General features: G+C 45.4%; 1 protein-coding gene across 2 annotated transcripts; it reads right to left on the bottom strand.

Moving 5' to 3' along the window:
• Positions 1-8,248: 8,248 nt before the first annotated feature.
• tmx1 (thioredoxin-related transmembrane protein 1) lies at positions 8,249-17,122 on the bottom strand. 2 transcript variants are annotated; one of them, XM_023951700.2, is made up of 9 exons: positions 17,058-17,122; positions 15,120-15,296; positions 12,500-12,615; positions 11,539-11,584; positions 11,196-11,324; positions 11,065-11,110; positions 9,368-9,469; positions 9,233-9,296; positions 8,249-9,163 (listed from the first exon to the last, which is right to left on the bottom strand). In XM_023951700.2, the coding sequence occupies exons 3-9, from the start codon at positions 12,540-12,542 to the stop codon at positions 8,961-8,963; spliced, it is 633 nt and encodes a 210-aa protein (XP_023807468.1). In that variant the 5' UTR covers positions 12,543-12,615; positions 15,120-15,296; positions 17,058-17,122; the 3' UTR covers positions 8,249-8,960. The 2 variants fall into 2 exon arrangements, with proteins under 2 accessions (XP_023807468.1, XP_023807467.1); XM_023951699.2 differs by lacking the exons at positions 15,120-15,296; positions 17,058-17,122 and adding an exon at positions 12,798-13,020.
• Positions 17,123-20,385: the final 3,263 nt, after the last annotated feature.

Genomic DNA, 20,385 nt, shown 5'->3' with positions numbered 1-20,385 from the left:
GGGGCGGGTCTGTCTGGAGGCTAAGCATGTTCAGGGGCTCAGGAACCGGAACGACACGTGGAATGAAAGGGAGGCGTAAACAGACACACGTGTGTGCTGGGAGCTGCTCCACGGCAGCTAAAGCAGCTCCAGATCTTTTTCTGGGAGTCCCAGAAGAACCTTTTTCCTTTCACTGGAGAAACATGTATGCATGTAAACATGCATACATGAATGCAAACATGAATGCATACATGAATGCATGTAAACATGCATTCATGTATGCATGTAAACATGCATACATGAATGCAAACATGCAAACATGAATGCAAACATGCACATCACTGCACGTGTTTTTCTGAAGAGCTGGTCTGACAGAAACTCTGATCCTCTCAGAAGTTCACCATCCAGACTCCTGGTTGTGAAAAAAAGTCTCAATGTTTCATCAGTCACATCAAAATCAGACACAAAGTCAGCATCTGTGGGTCACAGGACCCTGAGGTCATGAGGTCATGGGTACAGACTGGAGTGGACGTTCTTCAAGAGTCTGAGTCCTCAGATGACGGTCTGAGAACTGAAAAACCTGGAAACGCAGCTCGCCAACAAACCAGAGAAGAAAATCTGAGCAGGTTCTGAGCTGTGGAGACAGGTGAGGAAGAGCCTAACAGCAGTCATCCTCTCCATTCAGTCCTCTGCCGGCAGAGCAGCAGGATGGGGGGGGGGGGGGGGGGGTCAAAGGTCAGAGGAACAGATCATGAAGCTACTGGCTCCAGTAAGTTCCTCCTTCCACGTCCTGCAGTTAACACGGCGGAGGCTGAATCCTGAGCTGAGAACCGCCATGGTTTTCCTGGCGAACAGACGTTTTGTTGAAACTTAAAACTGGAACGTTTAAAAAAAAAACAACTTATGGAGATTAGTCCCACTCCCACTCCTGTGTTTTCACAGCAGATTTCCACATTCCACTGCTTCGTGTTTTCAGCCGACAAGAATTTATGGCTCCAGGCGTTCGATTATTAGGTGATCCAAAGCGTTCTCCCAAGGGGGAGTTGTTTCCTCTCACTGAGAGAAGTTTTAAAACAGCGTCAATGACGGGATCCGCCCTCCAATTTCGTTAAAACACGTCCTTCACCCCCAAACTGTGAGGCTCTGGGTTTACTGTTACTCAACGGTTGAGATCCTCAGATAATCAGTCAAAGCTGTTGTGTGGTTTCTGCGTAAACATCTGCAGCTGCGTACCTGCGGCCTCTGCAGCCGCTGCAGCTGCGTACCTGCGGCCTCTGCAGCCTCTGCAGCTGCTGCAGCTGCGTACCTGCAGCTGCTGCAGCTGCGTACCTGCGGCCTCTGCAGCTGCTGCAGCTGCGTACCTGCGGCCTCTGCAGCCGCTGCATCTGCGTACCTGCAGCCGCTGACAATTGACAATTTTGCATTGATTTCCTTTTGGTCAGAGCCTCATACAGAACAATCTGACAAAGAAGTTCAAGTCTGTGAAATTTGACACATTTGCTCACAAAATGAATTCAGTTCTGATGTGTTGCTGCTGCTAACCTGAAGTCTAAAAACTCTCTAAATCCAGTGGAATTAAGGTTGTTTTTTATGGAAATAAATGTTTATGATCAAACGTAAAACAATAAAACTTTAACAATAATAATAATAAAATTTCAATCAGGAGAAAAAACAAGCAGGAAAAAGATTTTTTCAGTTAAAAACCCCATAATAAATGTCTGAGATGAACAGTAGCGGGTCTCTCCACTCGTCCTCCTCCATCTTCATCCTGTGAGGAACCTCCATTTGGTTTATTGTCTGTTAGCAGCTTGGAGCCACTTTGCCAAAATGCAAATGTGATTGTAAATAATTAGCCTCAGGATTCCCGCCGCGTTCAGCTGCAGCCCAGATCCTCCCAGAACATCGCTCCACTAACCGCAGAACAGCACAAACCAGGAAACACATTCCCGCCTCACGCTGAGGTTCTGGAGACTTCTGCACCTGCAGGGCCCAAACGAGCCGGGGAACATCTGTCATCCATGCCCCAAACAGGCGGGAAAGGAGTCGACTGTCTTTAAGTCAAGGCTGACCTGCTGGAATCCCTGAAGAACAGTTCTGCACACTGCAGGCTGATGTGTGGAACAAAGCTGGTTCTGAGGGGAGGAGGCAGCAGAACAGGTTCCGGCCTGTCCTGCATTCACAGGCTGGATGGGAGGTGTCACGCAGGAACGCGTCTGAAACCCTGGAAATGTAATCTGTGCGCCCGAAGCGTGACCCGGAGAAGAAACATCAGCTTCAAACGGAGGAGAACAGCTGCCGCCTGACCAGCCTTATACACACACACACACACACACCCACACACACATATACATATATGATGTCAGCGTCCAGACGGAGGTCCTCATGGGAATTCAGGAATCCCAGCACATGTGAAATTCCCGGATCTGGACGGGAATCTGTTCTCCTTTCATGTCACGTCCTTTCAAAATAAAAAACAGCCGGGATCATCTCCCTGCAGCAGGTTGTGTGACGGCAGCAGAGGTTGTTTTGCAGCTCAGCCAGAAACTCAGGGATCTGAGCAGAGAAATAATGAAGTCACCCTCATCTTAAGTACGAATTCTGATGACCCCTGACCTCAGATCAATTACTTTTGGTACACGGCGCTCAGAAAACAGTCACAACGTTTTCGTATGACTTAGTCATGATGGATTGTTGGAGAATTATGGCTAATGACCTCGCAGAGCCATGGAACGTTCTACTACCCTCTGTGACGGACTTCATGGAGCTTTAGGTTTTTTACTTTTTTCACTTTAATAATTACTTTAAACTTCAGTTACTTTTAAAAAATAAAAATGTTTAGTTTTCTTTGACCAAAGCCACAAGTGAGGGGTAAAACGTGCATCTCTTTCAGCTCAGGGTGCAGAACCCTTTTCCTAAATAAAGGAGAAACTTGTGAGTCTCAGATCAACAGCTGATCAACGCTGCTCTGCTTCATCAAATCCTCAGATAACTGCTGAACAAGCAGAAACAACTGAAGGTGTAAATGACCTCCACCCGTTTCATTTGTCTGCTGTGCCCTGAAGAAAGGTCATGGAGGGGCGGAGCCTATCCCTGCTGCTCCAGGACAAAGGCTGATGCACCGTGGACACATGCACACGCATGTACACATATGAGAGACGGTCAGAACTTCACACGGTTAAGGAGCCACACTAACATCACACCACGGTGCAGCTTGGATGGAAGAATCATCTTAGTAAATTACTGAACCTGTTTTCAGCCTGGAGGACCAAAAAGGATTTCAAGTCTCTGATTCTGTTTTAGAGGAGGAAGCTGAAGAGCCTCCACCCGGTTAGAAGCTTTGGACTGAATCTGGTTAGAATAATCTGAACTAACAAGCCGGATGGGAACTTTTGCTTTTATGTGACTTGGAGCCTCAGTTCTGAGTTTCATAATTAAAGTGAATAAACAAACGAGGGAAAAGCCTCCAGTTTTCTGTCCTTAAGGACCACAACCTAAACATCTTTGGACCTTCATGAACCCCTCCATTATTCCTGAGTCTCCTCCTGAAAATATATGTTGACAAACAGCAGAGGCTGCAATTAGCAGAGCTCCGTCTGTGCTGACAGAGTTCAGTCCAAACCATCCAAACCGTGTAATTACCCCACCAGTGTGGAGGCGTGGCCCTGCGGGGCGGGCGGGGAGACGCAGAAAATAGCCCGCGTCTCCTCCCAGCAGCTGCAGAAAAACACGGAGGTCACGCTCCTTCTCCTGCCGTTTGGGTCCCAGCAGACGACGGGAGGGAAGAGCCGCTCCAGCTTTAAAGCCGTTTGTTCCAGGTCCAAACGTCTGGTTCTGATTAGCTCTCAGTGTGACGGTTTAGAGAAAACCTCCAGCGACAAAAGACTGTTGAGTTTACTGAGGATTCACAGAGATTTAACGGGTTTTAACGGTCATTTTTCTGATGAACATGTGTAACAAATTCCGATTAAACTGCATTTCCGAAGATTTCTTTATTCAAATCTTTGTGAATCAGGAGCAGACGACAAAAATGCCGTTTGAAAAAGAACAGATATTTAAGATGGAAAACATGCCGGCAGGTCACAAGCTCCCAGCAACAGGGAAGGGAAAGGGGGCGGGCTTGCTCTGCACCAACAGTCCCGCCCAAAACTCACTGGTGAATTTCTGATGAACTCCTGCCGCTCTGCAGAAACTACGTCTATGATTTTAGCTAAAAACTACGTCATCATCAAGAAAAGAGCACTGGGAACACTTTACAGTAGATCAGAAGATGATCGGCGATGGAGAAAACACCAGATCCTCAACATTTCACAGATTTCCTGCTGATAAAAGTGCAATGTGGACATTTCTGTCCATGTCCACTAAAATCCTGGGAGGAGTAGATTTAAATAGATCCGTTTGGTGCTCCCAAAGTGATGTTTCTATCATCGTCTTCCTGCTTTCTCTTGTTTCAATGACAGATTTGTCCCTCCTCTAGTGGACAGTCGTCTCCTCCGTCCGTCTTCATCATCTTCATCGCCCTGAAGCAGAAAACAGCGCCGTCTCCATGAGTCCAGAGCCTTTCCACGGCCTCCTGACCCGTCCTTCTCTGTTCTCCACTGCCGTGATCTGATCGGACCAAATCCTCCTGGAAACACCCGTTAGTGTCTGTTCTCTCTCGCAGAATCGTTTTTAGCTGATCTCCACAGAAATCCCAACAAATAAGCGCTTTTGTTGGCGTGGCGTGTTAATCCTCACATCACTGGGATTAGGATAATCTGATTTCTATGCTGACATCAGTCAGGAATCTTCTCTTTTTGCAACGTCTCTTCTTTTCCTGACACAAAGGTTGATGACTTCTTCCTGCTTTATGGATTTGTGGTTCCATGTTTTCATGCAGGGATTTGGTTTTGTTCACTGAAGTCGATCGTTTTTCCTCTCCTAGATTCCTCGTTCTCATTCTCTCCAGTTTGGATGTTTTTAGGACTTTGCAGTCAAATCTACACACATAAAATCGAAGGAAACCGCCGTAAGGAGGTTTTAAAGCTCAAGTCTTCTGCTGTTCATTCTGTTTTGGTGGAGGAGGGGCGGGGCTTCTCGGCGCCATGACCACATTCTTCTGAAAATATACCTGCTCCAGACTGAAGTGGAGACTCAACAGAAAAGCTTTGTTTTCTCCTTAAGCTTCCATGTAATTATCAGGTCTGGAGGAAGTGGCGCCTGCAGCCCATGCTGGGCTGGAGTGGGCGGAGTCACTGGGGTCAGCGTGACCACAGTGGAGGAACATGTGGACGTCCGTTTGTTGTGAACGCAGGAAAAAGAAGAAACCAGCTGCAGCTTTTTTACATTTTCAATTAAAGGATGAAGACTTTTAGTTGTTTTCTTCTTTCAGTTAAGGAAGAAATAGCAAAAATAAACAAAAAACCAAAAAGTTTCTTCTGAAACAGAAGCAGAAACGTTTTTGTAAGTTTCACTTCTTCTCCAACAAAATCACAGATTTAAAACTGTTTTTCTTCAGATATTTTTCAGTTTGTTGTCCCTGAATGCTTTTCTCTGGACTCACCTGTCAGGCCGGACCAATACAGGCACTGCAGGAGGCGGAGCCTCAAAATACTGGAAGAGACCAATGAGGAGCGACCGTCTGACGTCTCTGACTGGAGGGGGATCACTGTTCAAAAACGAACTGATTCCATTCTATATGTTGTTCTGCTATTGTTTTTTCTTTGATGATGATGATGAGGGACTTTCTTCAAATCTTCATCTTCGGTGGCATGAACTTCACTCTCACTGGTTTTTAGGAATTTTCTTTGTGACCATTTTCATTTTCTCCGTCTAACAAATTAAATAACAATCATTTAGTCTGGAGTTCATTTCTGAGTCGTTGTTTTTAGAAACATTCAAACAATATTTTTTTCAAAATGCCACACGTTTGAAGGTTTAAACTATTTTTAAATGAGGTTATTTGAACTGTTTGTTCCACTGTTTCATTAAAAATCTCTAAAGTGAAGAAAGTTCCAGTAAAACCTGATCTGTTCAAAATGAAAATGCTCGTTTGGATTTTTCCTGATAAATGTTTTATTTCTTGGTGATTAGCAGCTCTGAAGCACAGAGAACAGACTTTTCCTCTTCGATAACAGTTATTGGAACGTTTATCTGTTACGTTTTGGAACTACAATAAAAACTTTAAAAGCTCTTCCTTTGCCTCCATGTTTGGAAGTTTGGAGCGTCTTTTCCTAAAAGTGAGATTTAAGGACAATCGAGGACCAAATGGACTGAAGCCGTCAAATGAGCGGGAACAGCCATCTGCGGCATCATTATCAGGATTCTGCTGCCCCCACCCGCTGCTCTGCAGGGGGGGTCCCATCAACCCCCCCCAGCACTTCCAGCTGCAGAGGGGGGGGCAGGAAAATGTTGCGAGGTGAAGGTCGGATCCATCCACTGGATCAGAGTCCTGGACTGAGGGAGTGTGACACCCCCGGGTGACACACCCACCATCTTTTTTGGGATTCAAACGCCGCCATGTTGAAGCCAGACGTAGTCAATAAGCAGCGACAGGTCCGAGTCATCGTTTCCATGGCAACCACTCCGACCAATCAGGAGTGAGCTTGTTGGAGGGCCACACCCCTACCACTTGAAAGCGGGCAACACAAAATCTGCCAATCAAATGTTTTGAACGTTGGTGGAAAATAGGTGGCTCCTCCTATTTTATTGAGGCATCTGATTGGTCAGTTTATAACTTGAACTACAGACAGAATATCAAGATGTTAAGAAAGGTATCAGACTCAGAATGTTTATTCTGACCAATAGAATTACAGAGTAACTGCTGTTCATTTCTATGGCTATGGGCTTTTGGCTTCTGGGAGCCACTTCCTGTTTGGAACGCCAGGGGGCGGAACCACTCAGTCCAGTTCTGATTTAAACTTCTGCAGCGTTCTGGGCGCGCGCACATCTCAAAACAAGGACAACAGTGACCTCTGCTGGCAACAAGGACACGCTGCAACAGAAAATTTCAGCTTTTACTTTGAAAAATGCTCGTTGTGGAAAAGTTCGCTTATTGGTTTTTATCCTAAAATATTTCTGAAACAAACTTAAGATTTTTAAATAACTGTTCATCACGTTTATGTCCATTAGATCATTTTAAAGTCGAAATAAGTTCGTTTATAAGTGAAAAAGTGTGCCTGATTCATAAAATAATAGAGAAAGATGATAAATGACAAATCTTTACATTTTACCACCTGAAGGTCATCACTGACCCTCTGCTTGACCCCCGGGGTTTTCCCACAGAGCGAACAGGTCAGAGGATGAGGCATCAACATGGCTCTCCACTACATCCTGCCCCTCCTGGACACCTACGCACGGGTCCTAATTGTGGACTTTAGCTCCGCATTTAACTCCATCGTCCCAGAGCTCCTCCACCATTAACTGTCCCAGCTCACCGTGCCCCCCCGTCCGTGGATCACCAGTTTCCTCACCGACAGGAGGCAGCAGGTGAAACTGGGACGCTCCTCATCCAGCACCCGCATCCTGAACACTGGCGCCCCCCAGGGCTGTGTTCTCTCCCCTCTGCTCTTCTCCCTCCACACCAGTGACTGCAGATCAGGCCCCCCCCCCCCGTGAAACTCTTGAAGTTTGCAGACGACACCACAGTCATCGGGCTCATCCGGAACAGCAATAATCCAGTCTGTCCTGACCACATCCATCTGGTTGTCCGTCTGGTTTGGATCAGCATCCGGACCCGACAGGAACAGACTGCAGAGAATCATCAGATCTGCTGAGAGGATTATTGGCTCCAGGCTTCCCTCCATTCAGGACCTGGACCGGTCCAGATTCAGGAGGTGGGCTGGCAGAATCGTTAAAGACCCCTCTCATCCCAGACACTGCCTTTTCAGCCCCCTCCCGTCAGGGCAGCGCTTTAGGACAATGTCACCAAAACCACTCGCCACAAAGACAACTTCTTCCCCCGAACTGTCAGTCTGATGACCTCCTGACTGCAGAACCACAGAAACTGTCACACCAGAACTCCTGCTGCAATTTACTTAGTTCTGTTTATTTATTCCTGCATCTACCTTATATTACTTTATTTTATTTATCCTTTTTCTGTCTTACCCCCTCACACTTTTTTATACCTTGCTGGTTTGGACGAGAGCACAAGACACCAAAGACCAATTCCCACATGCGCCGTTCTCGGCCAACAAAGCTGATTCTGATTTATTCCACAGGAGAAGTTTTAATATTTTAGATTTTTGCAGAGGTTTGTGTTGATGCGACGGCTGAAAGTCAGGCAGAGGTCCGGTTTCCAGAAGTAAATCTTTATTTAGAGAACGCTGAGAGACGCAGGCGGCTCAGAGCAGAGTGAGGATGGATGCTAGCAGCCATAAATACGCTAGAAAGAAAACAGTTCAATAAAACGACCTTCAAAGGAAGATGAAGACTAAGATGAGCGCCTCTGCAAATACTGTCCAGTTCTCTAAGATCAGCAACGGTTCTGGAGTGGGTCAGGAAATGGTTCTGGAGCGGGAACATTTGAGCTTTAACTGCCTCACAGCATGAAGGCAGAACCGGCAGGTCCAACGCGCTCATGAGAAAAACGTTCAACCCGCCTTCGTTCTGGACGAACAAACGGGCGAGTTCCTGCGGCGCCGGTCCTCCACGAAGGATGATGGCGAGACCGCAGCGGCTGGAGAACGGCTCCGCCTCTTCAGGGAAAGCAGCTCCAAGCGACGTCTGCAGGAACTTCTGGGTCAAAAATGCAAAATAAGAGCGACTGGAAGAGTAAACGTCACAAATAAAATCCACACTACGTGTTAAAAAACGATGCATAGACCGAACAGCAAACTCAGAGCGGCGCCGCGTCCGGCCGCTTCCGCAGGGAAAACCGGAGCGCCTGCTGTTCCTGGAAGGGAGAGAGTCTGAGCGCTCCGGCGGGAGAGGGGGCGGGCGGGGGGAAGGGTAGGGAGGGGGTGACTCCTTCCACTGAACGGCGCCTCGGTCAGGAGCTCCGCCCTCTAAGTGTCTTCCACCTCCTCCTGGCGGTTTCCCACCACCCTCTTCCTCACAGGTTCCTCAGGGAAAATCTGCTTCATCCGCACCTCAGAGGAGCCCCTCCCTCTTCTCCAGGCCTCGTCATCTTCGTCGTCCTCGTCGTCTTCCTCTCCATCTGCTTCCTGGCCTTCGTCCTGCAGAGGGATGGTCGGGATGCTCCGAAACTCTGCAGAACCAGACACACGGACATGAGTCGGCGTTCCCGAGCCGCCGCTTCGGCGCGTTCCAAACTCACTCTGGTGATAATCGGAAGAAAACCGTCTGGAGGGGAAGACGAAGTCTGCGATGAAGACGAGCAACTGTTGGGAAGAAGTCATTTTAGAGGTTTTTTCAGGAGCATCTGGTTTCCAAGAACCGGCGTGTGACTCACCAGGCCCAGAGCCAGGCCCAGGAACAGGGTGACCAGCCCGAAGATCACGTAGGAGCCCCACACCGGGATGCCCAGGCTGTCCGTCATGTAGTTATGGCAACGCTGCAGAACAGACAGAAGGTTCACAAGCCACGCCTCCTCCCTCCACTCACACCACTTCCTGTTCGGACTCCGCCCTTCGCTCAAAAACCATCAAACCATTTCCCTGCATGACCACGGAGACGGGAATTTAAGGAGAAATAAATCAATAAATAATATTTATATCTAAAATCAGCAGGAAGAACAATAACCATGAAAACACGGAAAATAAAAATCTCTTTCCTATTATTCAACGTTTACAAAAAAATACAAAATAATCGTGTGAGGACAGAAATTCAAGAAGCTCCAACTGTCACAGGTCATTCAATGCCAATCAGCCCTTTAAAGCCAACAATAAAGTATTCCTACAGTAAACTATAGGAACTGTTCTACGTTTCACTGTGTCTCACATTTGCTTGCAGAGTAACTGAATGATGAAGGACCTGAGTGACAAACCGCGTTTCACCTACGTAGTGAAATGTCAGAAATCCTTCAATCAAAGGAGAAACCAAGAATGGAGTTTCATTTAAAAAGGTCAAATGCCGTTTCCTGAGGTCATGTGACATGATGAGCTGTGGCGTAAATGAATTTGCTTATTTACATACATTTCTATGGGCAGTGTAAGACATCTTTAGTTACCTTCAAAAACTTTTAAGACTCGGTAAATAACACCTTCTTAGTACTACTCTGCACTACATCTCCCATGATGCATCGGGTTAAAGTGACTGCATCTCTGCTCCACAAAGAGTCTTCCTTTGACGTCTTAAACCACAACAAACACACATCAGACAGTTTTTCAATCTTCTTGATGAAATCAGAGGTCAGAGGTCAACAGTTTAGTTCTCCTTCCAGGTTTGTGTTTCTTATCAGCCAAACATCCCAGAGTTTGGTCCAAGTCATCTTTCTAACTGAAACACTTTTCTAACGTCTGGATTATTTTAGATGTTAAACTTAAGAAGAAGTAAGAACAACATTTAAGAAACAGGATGAAGGTGAAACAGACAATTAAACTAAATTGAAACAATTTAATCATCTAAAAAGAAATAAAACATTTTTGTTAAAGTTTTCAAAGACTTCATCTTTGATTAAGACAAAATAAAAACGAATAAAACTTCAACATCTTCACTTTTTGTGTAGCTACAGAAACCATAAATGTGTTGGTCTTTTTGTGTAAAATGCATCAAACATATTGTGATCATATAATTGTTCAAACAGTATAGCTGCCTTTGCACCAACTTTAAAAAATAAATAAATAAATCACAATTTGGAGAGATTTTTTTGTTTTTTTGTGAGGTTACATAAAACTGCATGTTAATAAACTGAAGGGAAAAACAACTACCAGAGTAAAATGTCAAATCATTTAGTTGAAAATTATTACTGAGAACAAAACTTCACTTTTATTACCTCTTTTTAGAAAAAACAGCTGCAGCTTCCAGCTTTTTCTGCTTCAATTATCACCCAAATGCATGTGAGATCATGGAGGGGCTGAACATCAATACAGATTATAGAGTTTTTCCTTTATTAATTTTTTGGATGCTGGTGAGCCGCAGGATTTTGGTCAAGGAGAAAAAGTGCCGTGGCTCAAAAAGGTTGAAAAACACTGGTGTAGAGCCACTCACCCGTATGAACATGGAGAGTTTGAACAGAGCCGACATCAAGTTCATCCTGCAGACAGAAGAAGTCATCCATTACGCGTTTCTCCACATCATGCGTGAGTAAAAAACACTCCTCAAAACGTAGACGGACTCACAGAAATGACGACGGGCCGAACCACGAGGAGATCGGCTCCACAGTTTTCCATTTCTGGTCATCAACGAAGCTGAGGAAGTCTTCTTTAGTCCGAGGGCCCTGGTACTTCCGGAAGACGCCGTCCTTACAACTGAAACGGTTCCAGTTTTGGTTGAACAGGATGTGAGGAAAGATGCAACCAAAACCAGGACGAATGATTCCTCAATGTGTCTGTCTTCAGTTCTTTTAGCCCCTCACACACACAAACCCACTAAACCACTCAAGATGGAAATGACTCACTTTAGCCGTTTCTGTTGGCAACAAAAACCCCAAACAGGAAGTGATGTCAACACCGAAGGACTTACTGATAAATGGTGGGAAGTGAAGTTATGATGAATCTGCCGCTCAGACCTGTCAGAAGAAAAATCGACTTGTTACTTCAGTTTTTCTACTCTCCTCTGCAGAACGCTAACCTGAAAAACAGCAACCTTTGGACTTTTACTTTGAAATCCTGCTCTCAGGTTTATTTGCTTCCTGTTTTTCATGTTCCTTACAGAAGAAAAAAATGGCCCAAAAAGATGCAGAGGGGGTCAATTGAGTGAAACGGCAAAGAAAACAGCAGCAGCATCTCTGCCAAAGCCTTTAATCAGTAAATTAGAGACTTCAGGTGTTCTGAGGAAAGATTAACTCTGAACGGTGAATAATCTGGATAACATGTTTGCCTCATTCCAGTCTGCCGACGGCCGGCACGATGCTTCAACTGTTCCTCACAACAGCCTGCAGGAAAATGACTGGATTTGTTTTACGGTATTTACAGACTTTTGGGCTTAAGATGTGGATTTAGAGTTGCAGTATCATCCAGACGTTCACGTCCAATTCCAGAGGGGAGTTTATTCATAAAACTGTCATCAAACATTTGTAAATAAAATGTATACTGTTGGGATATTCAGAACAAACTGCCTCCCTGTTTATCCGTCCTTATGAACTCTCTCCCTGGGCGGACCGGCCCGTCCTTTTCAGGTAAAACCAGATTGGGCTTAGCCTGCACCCAGACCGGGTTCTGGAGGGATCCAAAAACCTTTTAGCTCGAATCAGCTTTTATATTGAGAAGGACAGTGAAGTGGCCAAATAAAGGATCTTTTTTTAATCTCAGAGAGGGAACGAACCCTCAGTTTAGAACATATTATCTGTGATTTATAGTCTGGTTCCGATTCTTGTTAAGGGAAAACTGAGGATTTTATTTTGTAAGAAAGGTGGGTCATCAGATCAAGCCCACTTCCTGTTGTCCTGCGTGCATCCTCGGCCGCGCGGAGTGTTCACACCCACCTGGTTGCTCCGTCACGTCCACCTTGGCCACATTGACGCCCATGTCGTCCCCCCAGTCCGCAAAGTCCTTCCACACCGGCTGCAGCTGCTGGCACGCCGGACACCACGGGGCGTAGCTGCGGGACGACAGCAAACAACCCGGGCTGACATTAAACCTGCCAACCGGCTGGGCTAAAGCTCCGGAGGCTCAGAGGAGGATTTGCTGTCCGTCATGGACGCTTCAGAGCTTTTTCACAGTTATGATGAAAACACAGACTGTGAGAAAGAGTTTAGCACCGAGCGTTAGCGGGACACTCACAATTCAATCATCCACTCTCCCGCCAGGATTCTGTCCCAGTTCGCGTCCGTCACCTCCTTCAAACTGTCCGGTTTGCTCCAAGCAGGCGACGCCGCCGCCAATAGCCCAAAAACGACGAGCCAAAGCCCGGGTCCGAGCTTCTGACAGGAGGAGGACATCATGCTGCTAGCTGCAGCTAGCATACGCGCCATGTCCACTTCCGGTCTGCGTGCTTACGTCAGTGGTGGGACGTTACCCCGATTATCTTTTACATTAATGAAAAATGTTTTATGAGTAATTGTAAAAAAATAAAGCGAGGGGGGGGGATTATATTGATTTTTTTTCTTTTTGCAGTTTCATCAAATAGAAAATGAAATGAGTAAAGTTCATGAAAACATTCATGAACTTCCGCCTCGTATAACACGCACGCGCTCTAACTGGGCGTTTGTAGTTTTTCAAAATACTTAAAAACAGGAGGCTCGTTGTGTTGTTACCACTGTTTTCATGTCATAAAAAACAAAATAAACGAAATATTGCTACGGTATTTAACGGTATTTAATTGAAAGGGAGACTAAAATATATTGGATTTATTATGTTTAAGGAGGCGTCATTTACATGTTTATTGATTAAAAACTCCCACTTTACCACAAAACAAGTCACATGCAGAAATAAAAATTTACATTTTGTGTTTTTAGCTGAACTGAACGTTCTGTTTAATTGAAAACAAGATGAACATATTTTCACCTTGACCCCATTTTTTTCTTTAAGAAATCACCTGATATGATCAACGGAATCACTTCCTTTCACTGGATCAATGTCCTCTTGCTGACAGTCCTCAGAGGCTTTATCTAAAACAGACTTAAATATTTCATATTTACCTGAATAAAGAAAATAATGGTTTCTTCTTGTTTCCTGTAAAAGGGTTTTTTTAACCCCATGGGGTCAAATTTGGCCACAGTTAATTTATTTTTACTTGTGTTTTCTATTTTATTTAATTATTTTTATTTTCAATATTTTTATCTTTATTGTAATTAATCACTGCTGACCCAAGTCAACAGACAAAAATCCAATTGTCAAATTTTCTCTAAAAGCCCAGAGGAAAGTTGTTCTTGGCCTCACCGGGTTAAAAAAGTTTTTACAGGAAAATAAATGAATCTGTTTTCGTCGTATTACCGACAGGTGGTGCTGTTGTTCGTAAACCAAAGAAAACAAGCAGAAGTCCAATTCCAGGGTCATTTGTTTGTTGTTTAGAGCCTTCTACGTAAAACCTTTTATCTTCACAAAACGAGTTTAAGATTAGTATTAATTAAATTTGTTTTCACCAAAACAGATTAAATCTTCTGAGACTCTAATCATAAATAATTAAAAAAGCAGATGAAAAAGTATTTTGATGCATTTTCAGGGTAACAACTTTAACTTTTGACTTTGTCATAAAAATCCATAATGTGAGGAGTCATTAAAAAACCTCAAAGTTGGATTTACTATACTAAGAAGTTTAATAATAATTCAAAATCCTCCGTTTTTGGAGCTGAAAATATTTCTGTTCTTCCTCCCTGCAGCTGTGAGTCATGGACTTCCTACGGGCCTTCGTCTGTTCTGAACGGGATCCCGCCTCCTTCAGAACCAGGAAGCGGGTTTTTGTCCAGGAACCTGCAGGCAGAAGCTGGCGCACTGAAAATACCCTCTGGACGCCGTCCTCCACCCGACCTGCTCCACAACCAGCCGCTTTGCTCCACTTACAGCACAGCGTGAGCCTCAGCATTCGTGCTCGTCTCTGCTTTAACTTTGTGAGACGGAGAGGAAAATGAGCGGTAGGCTGGAGGGGTCGTTCTGACCCGGATTCCTGTAATAGGACCCAGAAGATTCTTTGTGAGGAGACGTTTTGGGTCGTGGTGGTTAAAAACACAATCCCCCTGATGCTACGTTTGGATGCTTTTAATTGACAGCCATATGATGATTGTTTCCACGGCAACATCTACATTACCTCTGTATTTTTCAGCAGGAACATTTTTACTTTGATGTTTGAAGGATTCATCATCTCTCATTCACACCCTAAACAGTGAAAATGTGGCGTCTGCATTACGATGAATTCATCAGAGTTATGGGTTGAATGCTATAAATCCTTCAACCAGTCATTCAGCGATTTAGCATTCAATGCTGCATTTTCTCCTGGATATGCAGCTCCTTCTGGTTTTATTTGTTTCATTCCTTTCATGTTTTTGTGTGTCTGAATATTTGTGCGGATTTTGTGGATTCAGATGAATGTCAAATAAAAAGTGTGTTTGATTGACAGCAGAGGCTGCCTCTGTCCTTCAAACCTTCACGTTTGTTCCTCTTTTCTACCTGAAGGGTTTTGTTTCTTGCAAACACGACGCGGCTCTAAGCGCACGTTTCAGAACGCCACCATCTGATGTTCGGCGATGAAGTGGTTGAACCAGCGTCAGCTTTCATCCCACAGAGCTGCAACTGCAGGCGACAAACTGCCTCCGTGAAGGAACCCCGGGGTCGGACACATTTGATCTGAAGAGAATCCGCAGACAGGCGAGAAAATCATGTATTTACCAAATAAAAACTACTGAGAGAGAAATTCAAGGAACAAAAGCTAAAGACGAAAACTGAACTTGAAGAAAAGCAACAAAGATTCAGCTGAAAAATCTTGGTTTCTTAAATTTGTTTAATTTGAAACACATTTTTTGATAGAATGTGTTTCTTGGTAACAGTTCAGCTCCACAAACTACAACAACCAGCGGTTTCGTTTAGACAACACTGCAGTTTATAATATAAAACCCTTTTCAACGTTTTCACTGATCATTGTGATGAAAATGATTCAGAACAACAGTGATCCGGCCGTTTCTTTAGGACCTGACACGCCCTGTGGGTGGCGCTCTCCCTCTGCAGCGAGCCTCACACCTGAGCGGAGCAGCGGCGTGCGCCGTCATGGACAGTGAGGTAAGGAAAGGACCTTTCTGTGGAAACCAGCTTGTGTTTGCTCAGATCTCCGTCAGCTGCTGGTTTCCAGAGCGATGAGAGCGAAGTGGCAGAGCGTGGGAGGGAGGTGCGGCTGCAGAGCCTCACAACAGCAGCTTCCAGCCTCTCAGGTGGAGCCTCCACCGCTCACATCAGACGTCCGTCACACTTCACCCACATTGATCCTGTCACGTATAAAGCTATGAGATCTGCAGCAACAGTTAGAGAAAATGAACCGATGAGGCATTTTCGGGGATGATAAAGTATCTTAGCGCTCTGGAGAGGCGCCTGGTGCTTCGCCCACCGAACAGATGACAACCGGAGAACAGGCTGACCGCTCTCTGACATCTTCCCTGATAGGATGAGGAAGCTGAAGGAACGTCTGACCAGACTAAAAGGAGGAAAATGTTCATCTGTCATTTCATCTGAAAACAAAAACCAGAAACATCCCTGCAAGTGTTTTCCATCTCAAACCTGACTAAGAACACGACCTTTGACCTTTGCATGGGTCACCGTCTACGGCTCAAATATAAGTTTTAGTTCTTTTCCAAACTGTCCTTCGGGATTTTCGTCAGTTTCTCCATCAGCAGCGATCACCAGAAACCGCAGACTTCTGCACGGCAGCTCTGCCAAAATGAGATCAAATGTGAGCGTCAAGCGTCCAAATCTCTGCTCCACAGTGACAAACCGCAGTTTTTTTCTTTGACAGTGTCAAACGAGTCACCTCCTCCTGCCTGATGTGTCTGAACCAGCAGCTGATCATCATCGCTGATTTCAGAAGAAAACATGATTCAACCATTTTCCACTTGTGGACGTGTTGAATGAGGAATGTTCCGGACGGCATGCATGGTTCACATGGATGAGCATTAGAAAAAGCAAGCAAACTCATTTTTAAATTCCTTAAAATAAAAGAAAACATCAAAGAACGACGACGAGTTTCCACAGTGTCACCACAGTTGATCAGAAAATGAAAAAACCTTTTCCAGAACGCCATGAGCTCACGTCCGCCCACAGATCCTCGCTGAGCTCACAGCCACTCATCCTGAAAATCAGACACAGGTTTGTGTGGTTACACACAAACCAGGCTTCAGGGAAAGAAAGGAGAGGATTTGCAGCACAAATGTGATGCTGTGTGATGAAGCAGCATCACAGGTTGCAGGACAGAGCCTGAAGTCCTGAACAGGAGCCTAAAGTGTTTTTTTTTTCTTTTTCTCCCAGCCCAGTAACAGTTGATAGTTTTGTGGGACTCAAATCGTTCACATTTCATGTTGTTGTTGTGGTTGCACACTTGCTTTTAAACAGAATCTCACTCACCATCAAAGTTTTCCTCCACCAACAGCCAAACCAGAGCAATGGACACATCAGCATTTATAGCCACAGGAAACAGGAAGTGATGTCACATGTCAGAATTGTTTTTTTTTTTCACTTTGTTCCCCTTTCTGTCTAATTGATTTTGTTTCAAACCTATTTCTGTATTTTGGAGTTCTGCTAATAATTCTTCCAGTAAGTTGTTTTAAGGAATTGTTTGGTTAATCGGCCTGTGGGAGGGGCTAAGCCTTTATGAGGGGTGAACTTTCCCCAGTTGAGAGGAGGCGAGCAGCAGGAGGAGAACACGCCTCAGCTGAGACAGTCCTTGGTTCTCCTGGATCTCCTCGTTGGCAGGAGTCCATGTGAGTGAAGTCCTGGTGACTCAGAGAGCGATGATGCTCCTGCAGGACTCTGGTGGAGTGGCAGAACGAGGACGATCTACGGAAGCTGTGGGAGGCCTTCGCCTTCATTCACAGACAGACGCCCACAGAGGCTCAGTGAAGCTGCTAAAAGCCGTTTACGTCACGAACTTCTCGCCTGCAGCAGAGTTTTGCTGCAAAAATAGATCCTGATGCCGCTCTGAGTGACGTACTGTTATGTCAGGAAGCTAAATGAGGACGCTGGCGTCGGCGTTGGATGATCTGGAGGTTTTCCTCCTCCGGCCTCGAACCTTCTCGCTTCTTTTCTCTTTTTCTCCATCATCTCAAAACCCCCACGTTTGCTTCCTGACTTCACCTTTTTTAAACAAACTAGCGATTCCTTCGTTTGTGATGGTCTTTGTCCAACCAGCTGGACTCCAGGGTTCCTCTGGAAGACGTTCAGCCGCTTCTTCTTCCTGAACTTTCAACTCCACCTCTGAAGCTGAAGCTCATAAAGGCGCAGAGTTCTCCATCAGATGTTGGAAAGAATCTCAGATGATCAGAGAATGTCTTCTACGTGAAGTCCAGCTGGTCTGCAAAGCAGAATCCTGAGAGAACATGTGCAGAGCGATGGAGAACCTTCTGACACTCCTTTAGATCAGATCACTCCTTAAGGTTTCTCTGGCTTCCTCCCACAGTCCATGCAGGTGCATCAGAGGTCCGTTGGTGTGTCTAGTGTGTGATTTCTGCTTTTGCTGAGGCCACTGCTCTGTTAGGGAGCTACCGTGGGATTTGGCATCTGTGAGCATGTGCGGTGACCTCTGAGTTTGGACGCAGGGCGAGCAGTAGCTGTGAGCGCAGCAGGGATCTGGACAGGTTCCTAAAGATGACGATGTTCTGGGCCTTGACCTACAGCTCAAGTGTTTCCTTGGGAGCCATCGACCTGTCGGTAAAAGCCACCCACCCCTCCGCAGACTGGTTTTGTGGACTCCTGATTGGACTTTGGCTCACGTGGAACTCATGGATTCTGAACGTTTCAATGGAAGATGAATCACTCCTGTGATGGACTGGTCACTGATATTCTGTTTTTTAACGTAAATCTATTTTAACTCTCTGTATCTCAAATCTTTGTTTTCATTGAGGACGGCACTTCCTCTGAGATCCAGAACAGTTCTGGTTCTGGCCTGCTTCATGTTTTTCATACTGTGGGTCTATCAGACCAGCTACAAGTGGCTTCCAGCGACCCCGTGACCCCAAGCGGGACTAAAGCAGGTTTAGAAGCTTGACTCTAGTGGTCCTGCAGGGAAGGGCACTACAGTCCCACGTCGATCATCTGATCTACGTTCAAAGCGTCTTTTAATTACAGTACAGACCAAAAGTTTGGACACACCTTCTCATTCAAAGAGTTTTCTTTATTTTCATGACTATGAAAATTGTAGATTCACACTGAAGGCATCAAAACTATGAATGAACACATGTGGAATTTTATACATGACCAAAAAGTGTGAAACAACTGAAAATATTTAATATTGTAGGTTCTTCATAGTAGCCACCTTTTGATTACTACTTTAGACACTCTTGGCATTCTCTTGATGAGCTTCCAGACAGTCACCTGAAATGTGTTTCACTTCACAGGTGTGTCCTGTCAGGTTTAATAAGTGGGATCTCTTGCCTTATAAATGGGGTTGGGACCATCAGTTGTGTTGTGCAGAAGTCAGGAGAATCCACAGCTGATAGTCCTACTAGAATACACTGTTAGAATTTAGATTATGGCAAGAAAAAAGCCGCTAAGTACAGAAAAACAAGTGGCCATCATTACTTTAAGAAATGAAGGTCAGTCAGTCCCAAAAATTGGGAAAACTTTGAAAGTGTCCCCAAGTGCAGTCACAAAAACCATCAAGCTCTACAAAGAAACTGGCTCACATCTGGACCCCCCCAGGAAAGGAAGACCAAGAGTCACCTCTGCTGCAGAGGATAAGTTCATCCGAGTCAGCAGCCTCAGAAATGGCAGCTTAACAGCAGCTCAGATTAGAGAGCAGGTCAATGGCACACAGAGTTCTAGCAGCAGACACATCTCTACAACAACTGTTCACAGAACACATTTTTTTAATCAGGCCTTCATGCTAGAATATCTGCTAGGAAACCACTGCTAAAGAAAGGCAACAAGCAGAAGAGACTTGTTTGGACTAAAGAACACAAGGAATGATCAGACCATGGAAATCTGGGCTTTGGTCTGATGAGTCCAAATGGGAGATTTTTGGTTCCAACCACCGTGTCTTTGTGTGACGCAGAAAAGGTGAACGGATGGACTCTACATGCCTGGTTCCCACCGTGAAGCATGAAGGAGGAGGTGTGATGGTGTGGGGGGGGCTTTGCTGGTGACACTGTTGGGGATTTATTCCAAATTGAAGGCAGACTGAACCAGCATGGCTACCACAGCATCTTGCATCATAGTCATGCTGTTCCATCCAGTTTGGGTTTAGTTGGACCATCATTTCTTTTTCAACAGGACAATGACCCCAAACACACCTCCAGGCTGTGGAAGGGCTATTTGACCTAGAAGGAGGGTGATGGGGGGCTGCACCAGATGACCTGGCCTCCACAGTCACCGGACCTGAACCCAATCAAGATGGTTTGGGGTGAGCTGGACCGCAGAGTGAAGGCAAAAGGGCCAACATCTGGTAAATGGTAAATGGCGTGTACTTATATAGCGCCTTTCTTCCTACAAGGACAAAGCGCTTTACAGTCACACACACATTCACACACTGGTGGCGGCTCCACTGCCAAACACCGGCGCCTGCCTACCACCAGAAGCAAGATGGGGTTCAGTGTCTTGCCCAAGGACACTTCGACTCATGGGCATGCAAAGCGGGAATCGAACCTGCAATATTACGATCATGGGTCGACCGCCCTACCGCTGCACCACAGCCGCCCCTAGTGCTAAGCATTATGGGAACTCCTTCAAGACTGTTGGA

Source organism: Oryzias latipes, chromosome 22 (genome assembly GCF_053564925.1).
Source record: "Oryzias latipes strain Hd-rR chromosome 22, Olatipes_Hd-rR_3.1".
Classification (NCBI taxonomy): Eukaryota; Metazoa; Chordata; class Actinopteri; order Beloniformes; family Adrianichthyidae; genus Oryzias; species Oryzias latipes.
The sequence above is the reverse complement of the archived record's forward strand: the minus strand, read 5'-3'. Positions and strand labels throughout refer to the sequence as shown.

Excerpts from the sequence above, each read along its gene's own strand:
- tmx1 (XM_023951699.2), bottom strand. The coding sequence starts at position 12,988 with ATGGCGCGTATGCTAGCTGCAGCTAGCAGCATGATGTCCTCCTCCTGT. Across the intron at positions 9,470-11,064 it reads AACTCTCCATGTTCATACGG|CGTTGCCATAACTACATGAC; the intron begins GTGAGTGGCTCT and ends TCTGTTCTGCAG. Across the intron at positions 9,164-9,232 it reads TTCTTCCGATTATCACCAGA|AGTTTCGGAGCATCCCGACC; the intron begins GTGAGTTTGGAA and ends CTGGTTCTGCAG.